The 25,874-nt window shown below is 38.2% G+C and overlaps 1 protein-coding gene across 1 annotated transcript; it reads left to right on the top strand.

Annotated features, from left to right (window-relative positions):
- The first annotated feature begins 19,064 nt into the window (after positions 1-19,064).
- LOC134215448 (uncharacterized) lies at positions 19,065-20,146 on the top strand. Its single transcript, XM_062694637.1, has 2 exons — positions 19,065-19,219; positions 19,284-20,146. Exons 1-2 carry the CDS (start codon positions 19,217-19,219, stop codon positions 19,929-19,931), a joined length of 651 nt encoding a protein of 216 aa, XP_062550621.1. The 5' UTR covers positions 19,065-19,216; the 3' UTR covers positions 19,932-20,146.
- Positions 20,147-25,874: the final 5,728 nt, after the last annotated feature.

The following is a 25,874-nucleotide window of genomic DNA, read 5'->3' as shown; positions in this document are numbered from 1 at the left end:
TTCCACATGTGCTTTATTGTTGTATATCCACAGTCAAGCGAGTGCACCTTGTTTATTATTCGAGAGCATCACACTCTATGCCTTCAACAACGGGCTGGGAGGATTTGTATAGAGTGCGAATCAATCACACTCTGCTGTGCCAAAGGCTTGCTTGGCTAAAGCATTTGATGAGTGTGATTGCTATTGCTCTACGCATGCGGTCGCGTGTACTCAGACGACTAATGACGGTGGAATAACGACACTTGATTACAATTAATTGCATATTATTCGGCAACTCGGCCGTACGAAACCCATTTTTTTGTTCAATATCTTGGTTGTGCATATACACACAGGGGGGCCTCCCCCCCAAAGACCCGTGGTTTTTTTCGCAAATTTCATATCAATTTGTCCATTTCGAAACATGTGCTGTGCATATGCACAGCCAAAACATTCAACATAATTTTTTACGAGAATTTTACACTGATCTACGTGTTAATTTATCGAGCCAATTATTTTTTGACTAGGTTCACCGTGTAAGACTTGCAAGTGCCGTAACCCGGGGAAACATTGATCATTTTTTAAATTAGGTATTGTAAGTATTTCCTACGTAAGTGAAATCATCTAGTGGAATTATCTGGGGTTCCAACAATAAAAATCAAAATTTTCAAACAAAAAAAAATGGATCAACAAAGAAAATAATATTACCCATCACACAATTATAGGAACGAGCCTTGGTACGAGCTCAATGTTGGTGTTATTAAATTTATTTGGACTGCTTTTTTGGCAGCTTGCTATGAGTTCAAAAATTAGTGTTGATTTTATTTTTCAAATTTTAGCGAAAACAAATACAAATTCATCCGAAGGATACATCATTCAGTAGCAAATTTATTGATGATTAAGATACCAACTCACAATAAGTAGGGGAACTGTTCCGTTTTTCATCTCACTGAACATATATTCATCTCATCGCAAAATAAAGAAATACAGCATCAATCTCATCGCTTCTTTTTGCTAACACGCGTGCTAACGGCTGAAAACTATCACAAAAATAAGAAACAAACCGAATTTCTTTTCATTGCTTTGTTTTTGATGGGATGGAAATAGAAGCTATGGGATGAAGTGCCGAACAGTTCCCTCACTTGTAATAACAGAAAATAATAATTAAAATAATTAAATAGCATTTCCATAGTAGGTTTTGTATGCCTGACATTCTATGAATACGTATCTTGAGTGTCAAACACATTGGATACACTATGCCCATCGGGCAGTCGTCAGCCGAATAACAAGTATGCCAATGGACTGCTAATTAAGATTACAATTGAGTATTTTCCAGCGTTTTGTGCAAGAAAATTTTGAATTTAGAACCAGATATCAACTTACATATTTAAAATGTTCGTCAGTGAATTACATCTTTTAACATAGTGCGACAAGGATGAAGGAAGTAGCAATCAACGTTTGATAAGTATATGCTGTATCACGCTAACACCATTTATGCATCAGTTTGATGAGACATATCAACACTTTAGCTTTTTATTCAACACGATAAACTATATTTAATCACAGGGAACAGACATCCTATTTAGAAAAGCCATTCATAAATACACTGAAAAGTATGTTTGAGTTTATATTAAAATTCGTTATGCTACGTGTGATGGATAAATATATTCCCCATATATCAATCCGCTGGCAGCGGTATCGCGACAAAGAGCAATATGCGAATACGTAATTTAAACTTTGAAGCTCGAGCTAGACGTCTGTTCGCTGTGAATTATTCTCACTGTAAAGCAGGAACCGAGGTATGGAATACATACGAGATGAACTTTTCGAATATTTTTGGATTTTGTGCCATTAAAATGTTGCCTCGTTGTACAAAAATTATCAGCGAAAAATCATGTTGTTTTGCATTTTACGTACAAGACTGCATTTTTTTTATCCTGGTAATGATGAAATCGTTTTTACCAATGAATCATAGCAGAAAAAAACGATTGACTTATCAAAATCTGACCAGACCAAACTTACCGGAAATGTGTGTCGAGAATCTGTTGTGGTTAGCTACAGTTCGATTAACATCTATGCGTTAAACACATGGTTTAAACAGCTTTAACACTCGCAGATAGGGGGAATTTGTACTAAATTGGACACCTCATTTTCTTTTTTTGTCGCAAAATCGAAAGCGGCTGAAACCAGCGAACATTTGTAAGCCCCACACAAAAGAACTTAATGAACAATTCTTTTTTTTTAGTTAAAAATGAAATGGTTTGTGTTCGTATCCGGCTAACTCAAAACCGGATAGATGGATTTGTATTACTCGTTCGGCAGAAATGTTGGTCAAGCAAAAATCACGAGTAAAGTTGAGTAAATCGTGAAAAACTAAAATTAAGATTCGTATGGAAATTTCGCATGAGCAATTCACGCATTTTCACCTGCTATGCAGGACAACGTCTGCTCGGGCATCTAGTATCTAGTAAAAATCAAACAAAAACAAAATGCAATTTCGTCGTTATTTTCTTCAATAAGGCCGATACAAATATTTAAAATCTATTTTGTCTCCCTCCCCCTCGGATTTTTTTGCCAAAAAATAATATTTTGAGGGGGCAACAAAATAAAATTTGGACAATTTTGAGGATTTCCAAAACATTTTTTAACAAATTCGAGGAGTTTTTTGATTTTTTTCATTTTAATATTTATTTTTTATTATCCCCCCCTTGGCCTTTCGGAGACCAGTAGGATAAAAAGTCAATTAAATATTTGTAACGGCCTAATTTCTAATTAAAAAAATAATCTTTTAAACATCTATTTGGGAAATAGATAACGTGAAGAATGGAACTTACACTCGTCATGTTCAGAAAAGTTTGACAGTTTTAATGAAATAGTTTGCCGTATTTTGTATATCACTTTTTGGATGGCACATATCAGTCAGAATCCTTTATTTTAGATGGAAATGCATTAGTTTTGTATTGCATTGTTTTCTTAAAATTATGTTTGTCTTTTATGAATATTTTCCATATTATAACGTTCATATTATAACTGATGTTCCAATACTTGGAAAATACTTTTTTGTTCACCAATAAATTCGAAGATTTGCTTTGGGGACTTATATTGATCACATTTCCCCTACCGCTGATAATCATAGTTCAGTATTTCCCCTAAAGCGATGCGTGATGGCACGAGGAAGAGAATACCGTTACGTAAAGCCTTGTAAAACATGCGTGGCAAAATCGCAAGAGCTGTTTCGCAGACTTGTGATATCAACGCATAGTAGGTATTTAGCATCAACTAATGCGTCTATTCCGCAAATTTGAAACCGGAATTTTTGAATTTAATTATCGGCATAATTATGCAATTCAGGGAGATTTTTTGTTTCTAATATAAAAAGCAGATTTTCTACTGTCAATGCCAGCGGATTATTATTCGAAATTGTCACTGATAATAAAAAGAAAGCAAACAATAGCGTTAATTAGGGTAACCCAAAAATTAACGAAGAAATATATCATATAGTTTCAAAAGTGTTCTTTGATTATTAAGATGTTTGTATTGCTTCTTAAAGCAAGACCATGCTGAAGGTGGCTGTTTTCGGTTCCCGGATTTTGAGAAGTTTTCTGGTGAGAAACTGTCTCGACTTCCCTGGACACATTGAGTATCATCAATCCTTATGATATCCGAATGCAAAAATGGTAACTCAGTTGCGAAGTTTCGCAGTTAGTAACTGCGGAAGTACTGAGGAAACACCAAGCTGCGCGGCGGCAATGTCCCAGTGGGGGTTAGAATGCCAAGAAGAAGAAATATTACACTGGAGTCGATTTTTATGCGGGATATACTGCCCATGATCGCATATTTGTAACATATGCATTTTGGTTGATTTTGTAAATCGTTTGTCAATCCTCCCCACAAACTCAATAATTTCCAGCTTACCACAGATAAGCAAGATAGTAAATCCTATTTTACGGTTGTGGGATTAGACCCATTAAATTGAGCATTCTGAACGATTCACAGTTTTTTTACAAAATGAACAAAAATGCGAGTGTTACAAACAGGTTTGTAAAATGTCATCTGCATGTCATTTGACAAATTTGTTCATAACTGCAAATGACATTTTACAACACTGGTTACAAATATGCGATCATGGGCAGTATACGTACCGCGTAGAAGAACGCGTAAATATCGATAATTGCTTAAAAACGACTACATTGTAAATCTTCTCGAGTTTCCCGAGCTTTTGAACACAAAACAACTGCGTAAATCCCGAAAATCACGTAAATTCCAAAATCTGCATGAAAAACCGTGTTAAAAGCGACCCTAGTTTAGCTCTGCGTGAAGTTAAGTCAAGTTGTACCAAAAGTATTGGTTGTGGCGAAAGAATAACGAAGAACGAAAACTATAGATGAGATGTTGTTTTTCCTTTGCTTGTGAAGATTTATTTTTGGAATGTTAAAGAAAAATAATCAAAAAATAGTTCAATCAATTTCATCATAGTAATTGTTTGGGCCAGTCTAATGATTTTTTTTTTGCGAAAGCATTTGAATAAAAAAAATTACGTTGATTCTACATAAAAAATCAGGTTATTTTTTGCTACTTTCGACGGCAGCATCTCCCGTGTTCATCGTCACGAGACACACATCAACAGTGGTCGTCCGGGCAGGTGTTTTGACTTTGCAATAAACCGTTGTTTCACTGCCCGCGCAGCCGACTCTAATCGGTTGCCAAGTGAGCGGTCTGTGATAAAACGCATGAAGGTATCCTCGCGTGATTGGCTTCGATCGTGTCACGTGCGTGTGGTAGTCTGGAGCGTCCCACGACAATGGTTGTTTTGCTATGTTACAATCAATATGGTATTATTTGTCTGATTATTTTATTTTTGTATTATTATTATTATTTTTGTATTATTTTTAGTCTGATTATATGTAGGTTGTGGTGTTTCTGTGTGCGTACTTTTGTGCACGTCGTGACTATCTTTAAATCATGTTTAACCAATAACGTTATTTCACTCTTTTTTTACATACTCAATGTCTCGCCGATGTCTAACGCCGAAGATGTTGCATCTCCAGGGACCATCCGAGAAAAAAGCTTCAGTATTGCAACGCAGAGTCTCCCACTCATTTCCTCAGTTATTCCCAAACCATGTAGGGTGTCCATTCGAAACCAGTTTACGAATTCTTGTCTTTTCTTCAGTTAGAGGAACCTGTTCCAGTATTTGAAAAAATAATTGAACATTATTAATAATTATTTTCATGAGCATTAATAATGAACATAGTCAGCAAATGAAGTAATCATGAAAAACGATAGACCCATCGGAATGAGAAATCATTATGAATTGATTGATGAACATGTGCAATAAGTCGATTATACCTTTGACCCAGGAGATTAGATTCATGTGAAGAAGCATGTGATTTCATCAATCGTGGTATCAGTATCCGAGTTTTCTGGCTTTTGTAGTTAAATCTAGAGTAATTTGAAGTTTTATTTCATGTTGCGTTTTAACGGGATCATTTGCTCATCGCAAGCGTTCTCCACAGTATTTTGCTGAAGAGCAACATAAGTTTTCCACGTAGGTACGACGATAAACGATTGTTTAAAGTCGTCTTGAACGGTCTTCTCAGTGCAGTGATAGCGAACCGTTTACAAGTGGTAGTGAAAGTTAGAATTGAAGAAGCAGTAAATATGCTAATAAGTTAGATTAATGTAAAAGAAATCATACGCAGTTACACTGATAGCTGACAGTCAGCGACAGGCATCACCTCACCTCCATTCACAAAGCAAAGTTGAGAAAGGTTTTTCATCTTTGAACTAATTATTTTAATTTCTCAGACTAAGTGCTATTAATAGACTAGGTGCTAAAAAATCTTCAATAAAATCACTTGGACTAGTAGATCCAAACAATTGTGCGTTTTTTTTAGTCATTTAGGCCGTTACAAATATTTAATTGACTTTTTGTCCTACTAGACTCCGAAAAGTCAAGGGGGGGGGGATAATAAAAAATAAATATTAAAATGAAAAAAATCAAAAAACTCCTCGGATTTGCTAAAGAATGTTTAGAAAATCCTCAAAATTGTCCAAATTTCATTTTGTTGCCCCCTCAAAATATTATTTTTTGGCAAAAAAATCCGAGGGGGAGGGAGACAAAATAGATTTTAAATATTTGTATCGGCCTTATTAGCACTGGATATACCTTTCACGGTGACTTTAAACGATCGTTCGGTTGATGAAAAGAATCAAGTTCTATGTGCTCAACAACCTTACAAACTTTCAGAAAAAAAAAGTTTTTATCGAACTAATTGAAACGGTTCCGGGACAACAGAAAAATCCTTTTGGAATTCCAGTGGAGCTGCCTTATCTATGCTTCGACGCTTCGCCTGTTTACGGCAGATCAGTATTGAAGGCATATAATTGGTGTGAGGTTCAATCGTGATGCTCGGGAAACCCGCGATCGATGATGTTTTGTACCACCCAATCTTGATATTCTTGAGACTGTGGAATTGGTTGCGGCGTTGAGTGGGTTTAGCGCAATTAGGTTTTTTTTAGATAGAGGGGAATAGTGCAATATGCCTCCTTATTTTTTTTTCGATAAATCGGTGGTTGATTTATCGAAAAAAATGAAGGTGGCATATAAACCGAAATTCCGAATCATTCCAATGTACGAATTTAGAATTTACAAAATAGCTACATATGTAACGCCATGATCTACAACTTAATAGATAGATTTATGTAAATTTCCAACCCATTTAAATGCATGAAGAATAAACGGTGGACACATAGTTGTTTGTCTGTTTAAGCGGATTCAACGAAAATCTGACGAGTAATACTAAGTATAGAGTAGGCAAGTGAACTCGCCGTGTCAATAATGAACAGCTGATAATGAAAATATTCGAATTCTAAGAAACATACTTTTGATGTACAAGTTTCTACAACCGGAAAAAAATGTATTTAAGTTACTGTAACCAATTCTACCCAAATTGTACTACTCTGCCTCATCTGAAAAAGTGACGTATGCGTTTAATTAAAATACACAAGTTTCATTTTTTTCAGTAAAGAGTTCGATGAGTAATACTCGTTAACACCATTTGAAGAAAGAAAGGTTGGAAATGTAGTAACGATTCGCGAATTGGGTCTTTGTGTGTCTTGTGGCCATTTTATACCATTCTCTCACACATAGTTGGCGGCCGCATAGACGATTAAGAAAGAGCAAAAAGAACCATCATTGAATACCATAGGCAATTCTCCTTACTTCGTGTGTAATGCTCATTATTTAAAACTTTTCGATGTTAATTCATTTGAAGGAAATGTTAATTGTGCTTCAACTGATGGATAAGCTGATAGCCATAGAAAAGGCATCTTCGGATGGGATTTTAGGATTTCCCAGTAATTATATTACGTTCGTTGGTCCAACCTTCAAGATTAGAAAACATGGAGATATAATTATCATATAGACAGATGTATGATTCAGTGGAAAGTTAGTATCGATTGGCTTAGCTCCGTTTTTTGTTTTGAACTAGTTTTAAAGTTAATTATCTGGGCACAGCATATGTTTCGAAATGGACAAATTGATATGAAATTTGCGAAAAAGAATCCACGTGTCTTGGAGGGACTCGAACCCTCAACCTCCTACTCTCTAGATAGGCGTGATAACCCCTACACAATAAGACCACTTAAAGGTCACGTTTGCGGAAAAGCCATCAGAATCCGAGTACCAACCTCCACCGCGGTTAGCTCTCTTTTTCACAAATTGAATATCTTTCGGATGCTTTATTTGTCCAATCTCCACATGTGCTTTACTGTTGTATATCCACAGTCAAGCGAGTGCACATTGTTTATTAAACGAGAGGATCGCACTCCATGTCGCCCAGCAGATGGGTTGCTATCCGGCATTCTTGCAACATGTCCTGCCCATCGTACCCTTCCGGCTTTAGCTACCTTCTGGATACTGGGTTCGCCGTAGAGTTGGGCGAGCTCATGGTTCATTCTTCGCCGCCACACACCGTCTTCTTGCACACCGCCAAAGATGGTCTTAAGCACCCGTCTCTCGAATACTCCGAGTGCTTGCAAGTTCTCCTCGAGCATTGTCCATGTTTCATGGCCGTAGAGGACAACCGGTCTTATTAGCGTCTTGTACATGACACATTTGGTGCGGTGGCGAATCTTTTTCGACCATAGTTTCTTCTGGAGCCCGTAGTAGGCCCGATTTCCACAGATGATGCGCCTTCGTATTTCACGACTAACGTTGTTGTCAGGTAGACGAATTCCTCGACCACCTCGATGGTATCCCCGTCTATCGTAACACTGCTTCTCAGGCGGGCTCTGTCGCGCTCGGTTCCGCCCACAAGCCTGTACTTTGTCTTTGACGCATTCACCACCAGTCCAACTTTTGTTGCTTCATGTTTCAGGCTGGTGTACAGTTCTCCCACCTTTGCAAATGTTCGGCCGACAATGTCCATGTCATCCGCGAAGCAAATAAATTGACTGGATCTGTTGAAAATCGTACCCCGGCTGTTACACCCGGCTCTCCGCATGACACCTTCTAGCGCAATGTTGAACAACAGGCACGAAAGTCCATCACCTTGTCTTAGTCCCCGGCGCGATTCGAACGAACTGGAGTGTTCGCCCGAAATCTTCACACATTTTTGCACACCATCCACCGTTGCTTTGATCAGTCTGGTAAGCTTTCCAGGGAAGCTGTTCTCGTCCATTATTTTCCATAGCTCTACGCGGTCTATACTGTCGTATGCCGCCTTGAAATCAACGAACAGATGGTGCGTTGGGACCTGGTATTCACGGCATTTTTGAAGGATTTGCCGTACAGTAAAGATCTGGTCCGTTGTCGAGCGGCCGTCAACGAAGCCGGCTTGATAACTTCCCACGAACTCGTTCACTAATGGTGACAGACGACGGAAGATGATCTGTGATATCACTTTGTAGGCGGCATTAAGGCAAGTTCTCACACTCCAGTTTGTCGCCTTTCTTGTAGATGGGGCATATAACCCTTTCCTTCCACTCCTCCGGTAGCTGTTCGGTTTCCCAGATTCTGACTATCAGTTTGTGCAGGCAAGTGGCCAGCTTTTCTGGGGCCATCTTGATGAGCTCAGCTCCGATACCATCTTACCAGCTGCTCTATTGGTCTTTAGCTGTTGAATGGCACCCTTAACTTCCCTCAAGGTGGGGACCGGTTGGCTTCCATCGTCCGCTGAACTGACGTAGTCATCTCCTCCGCTGCCTTGACTTTCACTGCCTGTAGGGGAAACTGGACACACATGATCCCCGGGGACACATGATCCCCCCCTGTTTTCTCGAAAACTAATCACATTTTTATACCACTGATATGTGCAAAAGGATTCGCTAGATATATTATTGAATCTGAGTAACATTTGATATTAGTTACTTTATGCATATGGGTTTTAGAGAGGTTTTATTATTTAAGCATTCTCAATCCTTTTTTTCTTCGAAGGAGAAAAGTTCAATAACTTTGAATATGTCCAACCAAAACGTGTCAAATTTTTACTGGACAAAGTTTTATTATTGTAGAATTGAATAAATTCATTGTATTAACTATTGCTTATTTCAATTTAATACAATAAACAAAATAAGATAAATACTCAACATGGACACACTTGATCCCCCACAGTTTGGACACATTTGATCCCGATATTGCATATATTAAGGCGTTTGTTGTATACCATCGCATATTATTGTATTGTATGTAACTAAATTGATCTGTTAAAATTCTTTTCTAGTTAAACAGTATAAATAATTTTTATTTCCCTTTAATTTTGTCAATCAGGCAATACACGCGCAATTTGAATGTCTCAATAGCCTTATTTCATTAACCAGAACAAATTGTAGTTGAACATACTTAGTTTTGATTAGTTTTATCAAATGCATTTTAACATTATTTTCAATGAAAACGAGTATAAATTAAGCTTTGAAAATGCTCAATAAATCACTGGGCTTAATATCAGTATTGTTCGATTTGGTTTCAATTCTTTCCGTTTAAATTAGGGGAAGTTTGCTTACAATCACCATTTATTTGTAAATCTTCCTAAAGAATTTTTAATAAAAGGCTCATTCACCAACTTTTGGTCAGTCGTTTAAGAGAAATCGCATTTGTGTAATAATAACACGCACTATGATGTTTAAAGGATGAGTGACAGGGCCATATTGATGTATGAAGTCAGCATCCTGGTATGATCACGGTTTTGGTATTGGTAGTAGTCTGGCGATCTCGATGTATCACAGACTTTTTTGTTGGTCCCAAAACAGGCCTTCAGGGATATTTACCATTGGTCATGGCATTTGCCGTGTGGCCAATTTTCAGAAGAGATCCTCTTGAGAACATCATGGTTGTCGTGATATGACCACTGTTTTTCAGTGGAGTGAATGGTTTGCAGATAAATCATCATCACCATGCCAACTTTGTTGCTATAGCCGACATTCTATCTGTCACTATTACTGTATTCGAGAACCAAAATACTTGCCTTGCTTAATAACAACAATATTTCATTTTCGCACGACTGCTATTACGACAGACTATGAATAATTGTTAGGATTTGAGAATAGACCAATTTGACCTTTCATTAGGCTTGGAAGAACCTAAACATATTCAGCTCATAAAGGGATCAATTTCCCCCTATATGGGGATCAAGTCTCCCGCAAGTTTTGAAAATGCCAAATTTTCTATCTTTCGGCAAAATCGAGTTTTTGGTAACTTTTATGAACAAATAATTGCTTCCAATGACGTTTTTGAATAACTAATTAAATTCTTTATCAAGTCCATCAAAAAGCGTGCAAATCAGTGCATGTTACATCGAGAAATATTCTAAACAAAAAGTGGGGATCATGTGTGTCCAGTTTCCCCTACTGTTTACATTCTGTTTACATTTACGTTTACGTTTAAAAAAATTGGTATTGAATATTGGTCGGATCGAATTGTGCGCTCAAAAGTTATGAATGATCCCTTGATGCCCTCCTGTTTTACCGAGAACCAAATTAGTTTTGTTCTAGCGTATTTTTAGCAAAGATTCTCAAGACCAGCGGTTCTCAACTATTATTATCGCCGTAATGGAAATAAGCATAACTAACAACATACATGAAAAACGGACCTAAAACTAACGGAATAGGGTTATGCGCTAATTCGTCCATGGCGCTAGTATCCGTCATATTAAATTCTAAATCACTAAATACTCGCGAATCGTAAACTAACATAATGAACTGATCATCTGGCGAGATAGAAAAAAGTGTACACTACGATCTGCATTCATTTAAATTACACTCCAGTGTTACTTACTTGAAATACAGTCAAATTTAAAGTTGAGAATGAGACTTTTTGCACAATTTCCTACGTTATCCGTGCGACGAAGGAAAATTTAGTCCGTTCACTGCTATAGAAGACGCGCAACATCGTTACCAAAATCAACTTAATTCACTGATTTTCACCGCACTTTTTCACACAAATTTCTCACTGCGCACTAAATAAAAGCAATGTTCATTGCACAAGTGAAAAATAACTGCCGGAAGGCGTTCAAATGATCTGTTTTTTCAAACTTTGGATCCTTTGAAATTTATTTTCTTCGTCGCCTTGTTTATAGTCGAAAAACGCGTCGCCAAACTGGCGGTTTGAACTGAAATAATCGTATGTTACACATCTGATAATACATCATGCAGTCAATAAAAGTGGGGTTTTCAATTATTTTCCGTTAGCGTAATAAAAAAAGTATATATATATATATATATATATATATATATATATATATATATATGTTTTCATACACTCTCGCCATTCATACTTAAATTTTGCACTATTCCAAAAGTTTGAAATAGGAAAAACAATTTCATAATAGAAATTTGTTGGCAGCACTATCCACGTACATGTTAAGCTTATGTGTTAGTTGTTTGACAGACTGAGGCACTTAACTGAATGGCAGTACAATCAAAACCATTTTTATGCGGTCGAAATGGGATTGCACTTGGAAATTTTTGTTAACTGGAACCGAAAATAAACTTTCAAATTTGATTTTCGAAATTGACCGACATGATAGTTATTCTGCATAAGGTCACAGATAGGTCGTCCAGTTATCCAAGAAATGGCTTAAGCTCTACAGTCAGGAACAAAGATTTGCAGTCCTGTTTTAAGTATGGTACATGCTCCTTGTGGTACAGAGAAAAATATGGTAGACCTCGTGGTAGACAGCATATGTTATTGGTCATCCAAGAAATCCCTGGAGTAACCCGCGCTTCTCAACTCTTCGAAAACACACGGTAGCAGAATTCGTTAACAGTTTTGTCAAGGGTATTGTTTTTGTTTCCCAAATTCGTTCATTTGAGAGGCTCATGCATGTATAACACTTAACGCAGCTGAGACTCTTCATGATATTTACAAGCTCATTATTATCAACGGTTAGTAAGGGAAAACGGACACCAAAATACTTTAAGGGTATTGTTGTATTATTGACAGGGTTGTTTCAGAATCAAACACTCAGAGTATCGTTCATAATTTTCACAATTTAGTATACCAGTCAAAGAGTCTTCATGCCAAAACTGAGCACAATTGGTTAGAAATCATTAAGGTCCCGATGGAATCCTTAACTTCCCCTTTGTGTGTATCCAGTATTTTGTGCTTGATAATGGCGGCCGAGTGAGTGCCTTTTTGACATTCAAGAGGTAGAAAATATTTACTTATTTTAATCAATGTAGGCCGTGATTCTCTGGAAAATATTGGCACTCATCCGGTATCAACAAACAAACAAATGTCAAATATTTATTGTTATGTTATCATGGATTTGGTAGTTTTCTATTGCTCTATTATAATAATTTTATTTTATTTTTTAGGGATGTGGAAGCAACAATATATCGGCAAATCTATAATAATAATAATCAGTTTTTTTTTGTAATTGGAAAGGAATATCGACGTCTTTTACACCTACTCCCCATGCACATCATGTGTACAAAATCATTCCGCCACAACTTGTGACACAACACTTCTCTGACAGGGAGGCGAAAGTGTCCGCAGCGGATGGACTGGTAAACTTTCAGTTGCTGGATTACTGAAGGCACCTCACTATTTATCATCTTCTATAGAATACCTGACCACCATACTGTGTGAGACTTACTGACCCTTTATCAGGTATCAGAACGTCGGCTCCAGGGGCACGTTCACCTCAATTCGGGAGATTTGTGCCATCGCCTTCACAGCCTTTCTCATCTCGCACCTGACGGAAAAGGAAGTGAACAAAAAAGAAAGGAATATGGATGGAAGAAAAATGGGAAGTTGAGGAAAGGTACCCTTGAAGAGGGCATATAACGTATACAACACGTACAAAAGCTCATAGCTCCTTACCACAACGGGTTATGAACAACAGAATGCTTTGAAGGTTCAGGTTTCTGTAGTCAATTTCACTTAGTAAGTGTTTACCAAATATTTGGAAACGCAGTTGCGCATAAACTGGGCAGTTACATATCAGATGATAAGAAGTTCCATAATCGGATTCACAACCATCACAGACAAAGGATTCAACACGTTGAATATTTGCCATGTGATAGTTGAGTCGGCAGTGACCTGTCAAGGCCTTGACTAAGACACTGCAATTCTGTTTAGACAGATTAGCTAAATAGTTAGCTACTACCGGAGATGGCTCTCGGATATACAATTTTGTTTGTCGACATGAATCCAAACTACTCCAATACCGTTTGTGCTGAGTGGAAGCCCAAGAGCTAATCAAACGCTTCACCCAACACTTAGATATTGGAATAGCTGGCTCAGGACCAAAAAGTCTTGTGATGCTCCAGTGCGAGCTAACTCATCAGCCAATTCGTTTCCAGCTATGGACGAATGGCCAGGTACCCATATAAGGTGCAATGTATTAACTGAATTCAGTTCCTCTATTTGAGTTCGACATGCGATTACTAACTTCGACCTTGAGTTGGCCGAAGCGAGGGCTTTGATAGCTGCTTGACTATCTGAACAGAAGTATATTACTTTGCCCATTATGTGTTTCTGAAGTGCAGATTGCACTCCACACATAATGGCAAATATTTCCGCTTGAAAGACAGTGCAGTGTCTGCCCAGTGAGTGTGACTGTTCCAATCTTAGCTCACGCGAGTAGACACCTGCACCCGCTCTACCTTCGAAGAGGGAGCCGTCAGTATAACAAACAATGCTGTCCGACATACTTCTCTCCAAATAGCCAGATGTCCACTCATCCCGCGAGGGGAATTGTGTTGAAAATGTCCTATAAGGAAAACTACTAGCGAGTGTGAGATCACTTGGAGCAAGGACTGTTCTGTCCCAATCAACCATGAGTTGTAACAACGAAGTGTGTGTAGAACTGCGGTTTACAGGATTCTCTTCCAAGAAACCGAGAACCCATAATCGGTAAGTACAAGAAAGTGCTTCTTGTTTGAGATGTATGTGTAGTGGGACAACGTCGAGAAGAACCTCGAGAGCAGCCGTGGGAGTCGAAGAGAACGCACCAGTCATTGCCATTAGGCACATCCTTTGAAGATGGCCTAATTTAGACTGAATTGTCCTCACTTCACCCTTTTGCCACCACACAAGACATCCATAAGCCAAAATTGGTCGTACAACTGTTGTGTAAATCCATTTGATATATTTAGGTTTAAGACCCCAAGTTTTACCAAAAGTTCGTCGGCATTGGCCGAAAGCCATACACGCCTTTTGACTCTGAACTCAATGTTAGGAGTCCAGGAGAGCTTGGAATCAAGAATTAGTCCCACATACTTTACCTGATCCGTTACATTGATTTCAGAGTCAAAAAGATGTAATGGGCGAATACCGTTACGGTTACGTTTTTCCGTGAAAAGAACAATAGATGTTTTATTCGGATTAACCGAAAGGCCATATTGGCGACACCAACTTTCGACTGCCTGAAGAGCGTTTTGCATCAGGTCGAATAAAGTAGTAATACACAAACCGACTATCAATATTAGATAGTCGTCAGCAAATCCATAGGTAGGAAAACCGCCATTATTGAGTAATCTCAATAGCGTATCTGCAACGAGGTTCCTTGGGGGCAGCCACAGACACTTAATTTCCTAATCGCTGCTTGACGTAATGTCGAGTAGAGATGTCGGTTTTTAAGCATCTGGTGAATCCATTTGGTAATTATATTAGGTAGCCCATGGCATCGTGCGGCTTCCAATATTGCATCGAAAGACACGTTGTCAAAAGCACCCTCAATATCTAAGAACGCACCCAAGCATGATTGCTTTTGGGCAAATGCTTTTTCGATGTCGTAGACAACCTTGTGTAGAAGAGTCACGGTGGACTTTCCAGATTGGTAAGCATGTTGATTAACATGAAGAGGCATGTTTGCCAAACAGTCATCACGAATGTGATGATCGATAATACGTTCTAAGCATTTCAGAAGAAATGAGGTCAGACTGATGGGTCTAAAACTCTTTGCTTCTTCATACGAAGCACGTCCTCCTTTTGGGATAAACTTTACAGTGACATCCCGCCAGGATATGGGAATATACCCAGTAGCAAAACTGCATATTAAATATTTTTCAAAACATGTTTGATATGCTCAAAATCCCTCTGAAGAAGAACTGGATAGATCCCATCTTCCCCTGGAGATTTGTAAGGAGCAAAACTATTAAGAGCCCATTGAATCGATTCAGTAGTTATGATTCTACGAGCCTGAGCCCAAGACCCATAACTACATGAAAAGACATCAGGAACATCCGAAGATGCAATATCTACACATCCAGGGAAGTGTGTATCAAATAAGTGCTCTAACGCTTCTTCGTCAGAAGAAGTGTAGTCGCCATTTGGCTTGCGAATTTCGCCAACTTGGAAATCCTTGGATCTCGCAAGAATTTTATTCAATCGAGTGGCTTCACTCAAATTGGAAACATTTGCACAAAGGTTTTTCCAGCCGAATCGTTCAGCAGATCGTAGAGCCTTCTTGTATGCTTTGCGAGCCAACTTGAAAGAATCCGTCCCTGCTGAATGGCGTCTGTTCCAACTCCTTCTACACTGCTTCCTGAGCTTAGCCAAATCGGAATTCCACCACGGGGTTCCTCTTGAGGTTTTCACAGAACGCAAGGGGCAAGCTTCTTCGAAAGCTTCCACGATATGCAATGTTGTAGTATCAACGGCATCATCCAAGTCGGTAGGAGTTTCAATGGATGGTAGATATCCATGAAATTTTGTCGAGAGCAACTCTGTATAGAGATCCCAGTTGGTTGAACGGGGATTTCTAAAACGCAAGGTCTGTGAAGAAACATTCAACTGATCAAAATAGATGTAGCGATGGTCAGATATGGATTCCTCATCTGACACATGCCAATTCGTCAACTCGTGACTGATTCTATTGGAGCAAACGGTTATGTCTAACACTTCTGCTCTATTAGATACCATAAAGGTTGGGCGATTGCCTATGTTAAGTAAACTAAGTTCGGTACTACTTAAGTATTCCATCAAGCTGGAGCCTCTCAGATTGATATCCGAGCTACCCCAGATGATGTGATGAGCATTAGCATCACTGCCGACAATTAGCGGGAGGCCTTTTGAAGTGCAATATATGACAACTCGTTTGAAAGCATCCGTAGGGGATGGTTCATCATGTGGTAAATAAACCGAACAATAGACGTATTTCCTGACGGGGGATCCGCCAGTTGCATCAATTGTGACAGCACATACATCTCTGGTTGTTAGTTCAGAGATAAGTGTAGCAACGATAGCGTTGTTAACAAGTACACATGCACGCGGCATTGATCGAGAGTTTGCCATTTTATTACTGAAAGCAGCAAAAACCGGGTTCACTAGGTTACCTAGGTAAAAGCTACCCTTGCGAAAATAGGGTTCCTGCACCAAAGCCACTTGGGATTTGCCATTTTGCATAAGTCTACAAAGATTAATCGTTGCTGTTCTTTTGTGCTGAAGATTGATTTGAGCTATCCTAACTGTAGCCATTGTGAATTACGATAATACACTCCACAACTTCAACATTTATGTGAACAGCAACGATGAAACCAAGTCGGTATCGTTTCAAGAACGTCAAAGACGAAACACAGAGTACACTGTGAAAAACGCATATAGCGAATCCATATAGGTGACAATTAGATGAAAACTAAATAAAAACATACTCATAATCCCACCCTTATTTAACCTCAAGTTGAGATTGAATAAGAGTAGCCGATTATTCCGGAGAAGCAAAAGTCAACTACGCCATAGCTCCGGTTAGCGCAATAAGGGCTCAATACTGTGAAGGGTGCCCTGGTGCTTCACAGGCTCCGTTAGCGGTTAGGTTCTTTTTAGACCCCCCTAACCATTCATTCATAAGCACGGTAAGCATAAAGCCGCATCACACCAAGAATTAGGGGTCACCTGTATGGTGGACTTTTACCACTGGAACAGGCAATCCGTAGCGTTATTCTTAGCCAGACAACCGGCTGCCGACACCACACGGCTATAAAGAGGTAGAAAATATTTACTTATTTTAATCAATGTAGGCCGTGATTCTCTGGAAAATATTGGCACTCATCCGGTATCAACAAACAAACAAATGTCAAATATTTATTGTTATGTTATCATGGATTTGGTAGTTTTCTATTGCTCTATTATAATAATTTTATTTTATTTTTTAGGGATGTGGAAGCAACAATATATCGGCAAATCTATAATAATAATAATCAGTTTTTTTTTGTAATTGGAAAGGAATATCGACGTCTTTTACACCTACTCCCCATGCACATCATGTGTACAAAATCATTCCGCCACAACTTGTGACACAACACTTCTCTGACAGGGAGGCGAAAGTGTCCGCAGCGGATGGACTGGTAAACTTTCAGTTGCTGGATTACTGAAGGCACCTCACTATTTATCATCTTCTATAGAATACCTGACCACCATACTGTGTGAGACTTACTGACCCTTACAAGAATTTTCTAATATGCGTTAACATTATTTCAATTACGCACTGGTATTGTCGAATAGTGCATTGTTTTTTGAATTAACGAATATATAAACGGCCCATTAGCGTGGTGACAAATTCAATGGGCATGTTACGGACTAACAATAAGTGTATCAAATCATTTGTGCTTATTTGTGAAATTCACTAAACATAATTTGCAGTTGACTTGATAAAGTTATATGATGCATGGGGAGTACAAAAAGCGTCGATGTGTACGTTGCGCATCTTTTGGAGTTTTGCCTGCTTGCGATTGGGAAGAATGGCTAATGCAATCGGAATCGGTTTTAAGAGTTTAGAGTAGTGAATTCACTCTTCCAATATCTAAATAACGCTTCACCCAGATGTCTGTTCTGGTTGCATATATGCTTTCTTTTTGTAAAAACATTGATCATGACAAGGATCATAATCATTATCTTGTGGTTAAAACCTAAAAAATAGAATAAAGCAATTAAATATAAGAAATGCAAGAGAAAACAACCAAATCCTTGAGCAACGTAATTGAGAATATTTGACGTTTGTTTGTTTGTAGATACCGAATGAGTGCCAATATTTTCCAGAGAATCAAGGCCTACATTGATTAAAATAAGTAAATATTTTCTACCTCTTGAATGTCAAAAAGGCACTCACTCGGCCGCCATTATCAAGCGCAAAATACTGGATATTTTAGTTCGATCAACCCAATTGTAGTTCTGATATCCGGACAGCCACATTCACAATCCTCTGGAACTTTTTGAACCACGTTTTTGGAATTTAACACCCGTCCATAATATGTGACTATATTCTATGAATCTGCTGAGCAAGCATCCTTGAACCAAAAATATACTGGCGCGACTTCATTTGACTAAAATTGACAAACTATAATTCTAATTATCGTCTCCCACATCATCTGTTTTTCCATCTCATCCGTCACCCTCTATCTGGGCAGCAGCCAACGAAAGGTGCATGCCTGCTAATTGTATTACATCTCTGCTTGAACCTGAATCTTACCAACAACCGATGAAGTAATGCGGCTTGTGTTGACCGTAGCAGATACAAAGTGTGTTTTCAGTGTCAACCCCTCCCGGTTGCGGATCTCCCTAGTCGCCGACTAACCGATGACCGATTGCACCGTTATTGTTCGTCAATTATCACTTTGAGAAATTACTCCACACATGGGCCTGCTCCATCGGTGGCCCCCACTTTGGGAAATTTGATATCGAACTATTTAAATGATGGTCCAATATGGTGAAGATTAATTTTAGTTTCGATAGCGAAAGGTTCAACAAACCAAAGTTATTCCTTCTCCGCAGCAGCCATATTTGGAGAAAGGATTCAACATGGTAAGATTGATGAGATTTTATTAGAATCGGCTTGTCTTTTAATTATTCTATTTGCCTCCCACAGAAAAGTTTTTTACTCATTTTCGTCGTATTCGTTGGATGCCATGGTCAAGGATTCCAAGGGTACTATTATCCTAGACCAAGCATTCAATTGCAAGCTGTACCTGTCCAGACGGTATACCGAACGCAAACTCTCACGCGGAGCATACAATATCCAGTATACCAGACACTAACTCACACCGTCCAGTATCCAGTGTACCAAACACTTACCCAAACAGTTCAATATCCTGTGTATTTCACATCAACGGTGGTGGACATAAGATACATTACCGCGCACTCCACTCTCATTCAGTCTGTGACGCAATATCAAACCAGAACCGATACCCTGGTGATCAGACCCAGCCCAGTGACCCAGTACTCAACCATCGTGAACACTGCCACTGTAACTAAGACTGTAGTGAGCTCTGTTCAGGATGATAGCCGTCCAACCAACGCGTACCTTCCTCCGGTACCGCAAGTTGACGATGAAGCCCGCCCACCACCAACTAATGCATATTTACCACCGTTCTCTGGCAATGCTCGCAGCAGCTCTAGTGGGATTTTAAGCTCAGACTTTGGAAGTTCATCGGGAAGCAGTGGAAGCAGCGTTCGCACTTCACCATTCGGAAAGCAGCCAGTAACGCTTAACTTGGGAGCTTTGCCGCCAGTGTAGCACGGCGGGAAATTCTTGCATACAAGTTGTATAAACGTGGCAAGTGAGGTGAAAATGAGTGATTGGATGTGTGCGAACCGTGGAATGATACTTAGGGTATAAATTAGGATATTATAATGATTACCTGTTTTTGGGTAATCTATCATTTTTACGTGCTGTTTCAAGAAAAATGCAACAAAGAATAAAACAAGTAAAATTTTATGAATCAATGTGAATATGTATCGGTTTTACTTAATTTAACATGCAGTAATATTTTTGAAAGTGTGCGTGAAACTTTAGTGTCCCTCTTAAAGTGTTAGTGATATCGCTCATCAAGCTGAAAACCGGAATGGGGGACTATTGAAGTTGGATTTTTCTCGCAATCCGTACGTTAAACCGAACTTGCGATAGTCTAATTAGGGGCCATTCGATAGTCGTTCATTCCGGTTTTCAACTCGATTAGCGATATCTTTGATGCAACTATTTTAGCGCCATTTTTATTGATTTTGCTCAGTGACCAATACTTTTAACTTATTCTTATGCTTAAAATTTGTGAACAGTTTTTTGGAATACACAAACTTCCTATATTCTTCTACAGGCTTGATTTTTTCGCCGAAGCTGGCAAAATACCAACTAGGGTAATACGTCCTATCGTTGTGGTATTTCCTAATGTTGCGGTAGTGTTGAAGTAGTCTATTCTGGATATAATAGCATTCAAAACAATTATGGGTACGCTAAAACTCTTCGGATTAACGACTAGAACAGCTTTTGTTTGACAAAATTCCGTTCAAAATGATGAAAAATCAACATTTTTCGTTAAACATTTGAATCCTTTGAGCCTATTATTGCGGTAGTGCTAAGGTCCTATTGTTGCGGTATCGCTCTCCATAAGAATTACATGCAATACCGCAACAATAGGAAATCCACTATCTGTCAAAAACATTCAATCCATCTATTTAGACGGATACTGGTTCTGGCGATGTGGATGTTGTCCAACGCAATTTTTAATGCCTATAAGTGGAACACTTTAAAAATAGAGGCCTTCGTGCAGTTGTATCGACGACAAACGTTTTACCGGCAAGGACTTTTACATGTAGATACTGAAGATTCTGATGCCTTAGGTGAACCATTGCGATAGACCTACTGAAACCTGACGGAAGAACTAAGCTGGTTTACTATGAATGGTGAAAAAGTCTCTTTTTTATCGTGTAGACAGCTATAAGATGTGTTTGGCAAATGCACATGTTACAACGTTGTGAGAGGAAAGGTCCTAGGACTGGTAAAACTGGAGCTCATCTAGGAAAATACGTGGTTTTGTCAGTATTTATCTTTAAATAACGAATAGTAAGAATCGTAAGACACTTGATTCAATTACTCTTAAGAAATGGCCAAATAGACTACCATTTTTGCTAAACTATGTAGGTAAAGATTCTATAAATTCGTGCCCTTTTTTTTGTTGGGATTTTAACCACTGCGACCATTACGTTGATCTATTGTGGTAATTCGTGCCCTTAAAACAATATTGAAACTATTGTAATTCCCAGGATGACCTGACGCATTTGTAGCTTTGACAACACCTTCTAGGGTGCACTGGCGGAGTTATGCTGGGAATGTTTCACTGAAATTTTATTATATCTGATCAGAAAATTATTTTGAGCTTTTAGTCGAACGTCTTCACTTGCCACAAGACGAGTTTGTTGTATCTTATTTCCAGAATTTAATCCCACTACCCCACAAACTCGTTTTATGACAAATAATTATTTCCCCCAATACTATATTTCACTAGAAATTTGATTAGTTCTTGAAAAACTTTCAAAGGATTTCTTGGAGTTACTGTCGAAAGAATTTTTGAAGAAATCTGGGAATTTCTTTGGAAATTCAAATAAATATTTCTCAAGCAATTTTATTGGAAATTCCATCGTAAATTCCTGTAAAAATTCCTTGCAAAATACCTTCAACAACTTCTTTGCTAAATCTATCCAAAAATCTTTCAGGCTTTGAACATTTCTGGGATAATTCATTCTGAATTTTTTCTTTCTTCTGAAAATGCTTATGAAATTCTTTCCACTTCAGGAATTCCTTCTAGAGATAATTTGAAATATTACGCCTTTATTTTTTGTCATTCCTCCTGGGATTCCTTCGGAAAATCCTCTGAAAAGGCCTTCGTAAATTCATCCAGAAATTACTTCGGAACTTCCTTTTCGGATGGGTTTCAGACGGAAATTTCAAAGGAATTTCCATATAAAATTTTTGAAAGAGCTTTTTTAAATAATTTCCGAAGGATTCCTATAAAAAAAATCTGAAGAAACTCCTAAGTGAAATTTCAAAGGAATTCCAAGAACATCTTACTAAAGTTACTAGGACGAAGTACTGGAACCACTTGTTTGAGAGTATCCTTCAATAATTGTTGATGCAAATTCTTTTATAAAATTGAAGAAGTTCCTTATTCAATTTCTGCAGAAAATCTTAAGGCAATTTTCAATGGAATTCATAAAGAAACTGATTCTCCATGAAAAATTTCGGAAAAAATCTAATGGGTCTCATAAATGTATTCCTAAAGAATTTTTGAAAGGAATTTCTAAATGAACTTCTGTATAAATTCCTAGAAGAATTTGTAAAGGAATTCTTAAAGTAATTCCTATAAGAAATTTCGAAGGATTTTCTGAAAGAATTTTCCAGAAATATATTTCCAAATATAAATAGAAAAAAAAATTGTAATTCCGAAAACAAATTGGAAGATTCGCTGGGAAATTCCTCGAAAATTCAAAGCAGCAATTAAAAGAAATCGGGACCAATTTGCGATTTGGGCGTAACTTATTTTGTAAGCAAACATTGTTTCATAGATTCCGAAGAATGTAAGTGCTTTTCTCCAAAACTAATTCCCTTACCTGATAGAGGAAAACTCATTCTATCGGATACATATCGTGGCCTTCCCGGGAAATGCTTGTTTTGGCAGGGATTTGCCTTCCAATGTTTGTTCACAAAATAAGTTACGCCCAAATCGCAAATCAGTCCTGAAATATCGAAAGTCATTCGGAAATTCTTTCACGAATTCTTTTAGGAATTTCTTCAGAAATTCTTTTTAAAATCCTTCTGAAGTTCCTTCAGGAATACCTACGCAAATTGTTTTAGGAATACCTTCGGGAATTCCTTTAGTCCTTCCGATGTTTCATTAGGAATGCCTTTGGAACTTGCTTCAGGATTTTCTTCGGAAATTGATATAGGAATTTCTTTGGAATCTATTTCAAGAGTTCTGCTAGTTCTTCGGAAACACCTGGAAGAAATTCTTTGAATATCTTCGAAATTTCCCTTAGGAATATCTCCAGATCTCCAGGAATTCGTTAGAAAATTCTTATAGCAATTTCTTCGGTCATTCCTCCAATTTTTGTTTTAGCAAATCTTCTAGAGATCCTTTAGATCTTCGGAGACTCATTTTTAATTTCCTTTGAGCATTCTTTCGGGAATCTCTCATAAAATCCTCCAAAAACTCTTTTAAGAATCCTTGCAAATTCTTTTGGAAAAGAGAATCCTTTCGAAAATTCGTTAGAAACTCCTACGAAAACTCCTTTAGAATTTTCTATTTCATTCTTAAATAATTTTCCGGAAGAATTCTTTCAACAAATTTTCGGGAACAATTCCTGCAGGAATTTTGAAAGCAGTATTAAATTGTTTTACTTAATGAATTTCTGGAGAAATTTATAAAGGCCTTTCAGGAGGTTTCACGGAAGAATCTCTGGAGGAATATTCAAATGAACTGCTGTGGGAATTTTATGAATTATTCCTGGAGGAGTACCCGAAAGCGCCCAAAACCTGACTGAGTGACCTGACTATATGCGATAACTGGCATTATGTTGCTGTGTACCGTTCTCAAAGTTTTTAGCAAAGTTATCCTAGGCCGGATTCAGGAGAAGATGGATGCGACTCTCTGGCGGCAGCAGGCCGGATTCCGTCCCGGAAGATCTTGTGTGAACCATATTGTCACGCTTCATATCATTCTGGAACAGGTCAACGAATTCCAAGAGTTCCTTTACTGGGTATTCATTGACTACGAAAAAGCTTTCGACCGTCTCAATCACGAGAATATGTGTGGCGTCCTGAGACAGATGTTCCTGAGAAAATCATCGGCCTCATCGAGCAGTACGAGCCCCTCTCGTGTAGAGTACTGCACAATGGGGTCTTATCCGACCCTATCCTACCCTATCGGGTCGTAGCTGGCGTGAGCCAAGGATGTATTACATCACCGTTACTATTCCTCATGGTAATCGACGAGATTCTGGTAAGTGCGATTGACCGTGAACCAAACCGCGGACTGCTATGGCAGCCTATAACCATGGAGCACCTAAACGACTTCGAATTGACTGATGACGTTGCACTCCTCTCCCAATGGCGCTCTGATATGCAGAGTAAGCTCAACGACCTTGCCGAGCGCTCCTGTTCGGCAGGTTTAGTCACCAGCGTCAACAATTCAAATCGTTGGATGTAAACACGGTGGCCCCTTCCAGTTTCACAGTAGCCGGGCAATCAGAGGAGAATGTTGAAAGTTTCCAATATCTTGGAAGACAAATGGCTTCAGACGGCAGTACAAATATCGACATGTGGGCACGGATCAAGAAAGCAATGCCTGCCTTTGCGAGCATGAGAAATATCTGGAAAAACAGACAGATAAGTGAACGCACCAAAATTAGTCATCCAGAAGAACTTTCATGCATACCTTCAGAAATTCTTCAATGAATTCTATCGTAAAATACTCTAAGTAATCCTTTAATAATTCATCCAGTGATTTATTACTAAAATCCTCAAAGATTTTTTTCAAAAATCCGCAGCAAATAAATCTAGAAACACCTTCTGAATTTCGTTTAGAGAATCTTTCGAAAATTACTTCCAAAATTTGTCTAAGAATTCTTTTGCTAAATCCTCCGGAATTTCCTTGGGAAATTCTTTATGCAATCCGCCGGAATTACTTTTAGAAATTACAAAATAAATTTCTAAAGGAATTTCCGAAGGAACTTGAAAGCCTGTATTTCTCTGTGGATTCCTCCAGGAATTCCTTCGGATTATTTTCCAGGGATTTTTTCGGAAAATTCTCAGAAAATCGCTTCGGATATAGATACAGTAATTCTTTTGGAACTCTAGGAATTCTTTCAGAGTTTCCCTAAAGAATTCCTTCAAAAATTCCTGTAGGAAATCTTTCTTCGGAATTCGGAAGGAATCCTTCGGAAATTGTATCAGGAAAACCTCACGAAATTCCCTTAGGAGAAATCTAGTGGATTTTTTTTTTGGGAAATTTCTTTAGAAATTCCTGCGGAAATAAGTTTAGGAGTTTCTTCGAACTTTTTAAATAAATTGTTTCAGCAATTATTTCAAAGGAGAGGAGAAATCTAGTGGATTTTTTTTGGAAATTTCTTTAGAAATTCTTTCGAAGAGTTTCTTCGAACTTTTTAAAGAAATTGTTTCAGCAATTATTTCAAGAATTTCTTACAGAAATTCTTCCAGTAATTCCTTAAGAGATCCCTCTAGGAAAATGGAAGAATTCTTGTGCAATAAGATGCTAACGGATCTGAGGAAATTGTCATAACCCCGCCATTACAAGCTTATGCATATGACCGCTGCTACCAAATATGGTATTTTGGAAACAGATGTGGAAAGTGAGGAACCAACTAAGAAGATTTCAAGGTTGGAAAACCGCATGCAAACTTAAACTTATATTTCGTCGTTAGTAGAGCTCGTTACCGTTAATGGATTACCATTGAGTATGTTGCAATATCCAGCCTTCCAACGTATATGCCGTCTTATCGAAGAGAATCTGCATATTTCCCGACATTTGACCCCGGATTCTATGCGATCGGTTAGTATATTTTACATTTAAGTCTTTATTGAGAAAATATAAATCACATTTTACCAAATGAATATTAAAGGTTTTAAGGAACGTCGCGGGTCAAATACGTGTACTTATTCGCAAAGAAG

The sequence above is a fragment of the Armigeres subalbatus genome, chromosome 2 (assembly GCF_024139115.2).
Source record: "Armigeres subalbatus isolate Guangzhou_Male chromosome 2, GZ_Asu_2, whole genome shotgun sequence".
Classification (NCBI taxonomy): Eukaryota; Metazoa; Arthropoda; class Insecta; order Diptera; family Culicidae; genus Armigeres; species Armigeres subalbatus.
The sequence above is the reverse complement of the archived record's forward strand: the minus strand, read 5'-3'. Positions and strand labels throughout refer to the sequence as shown.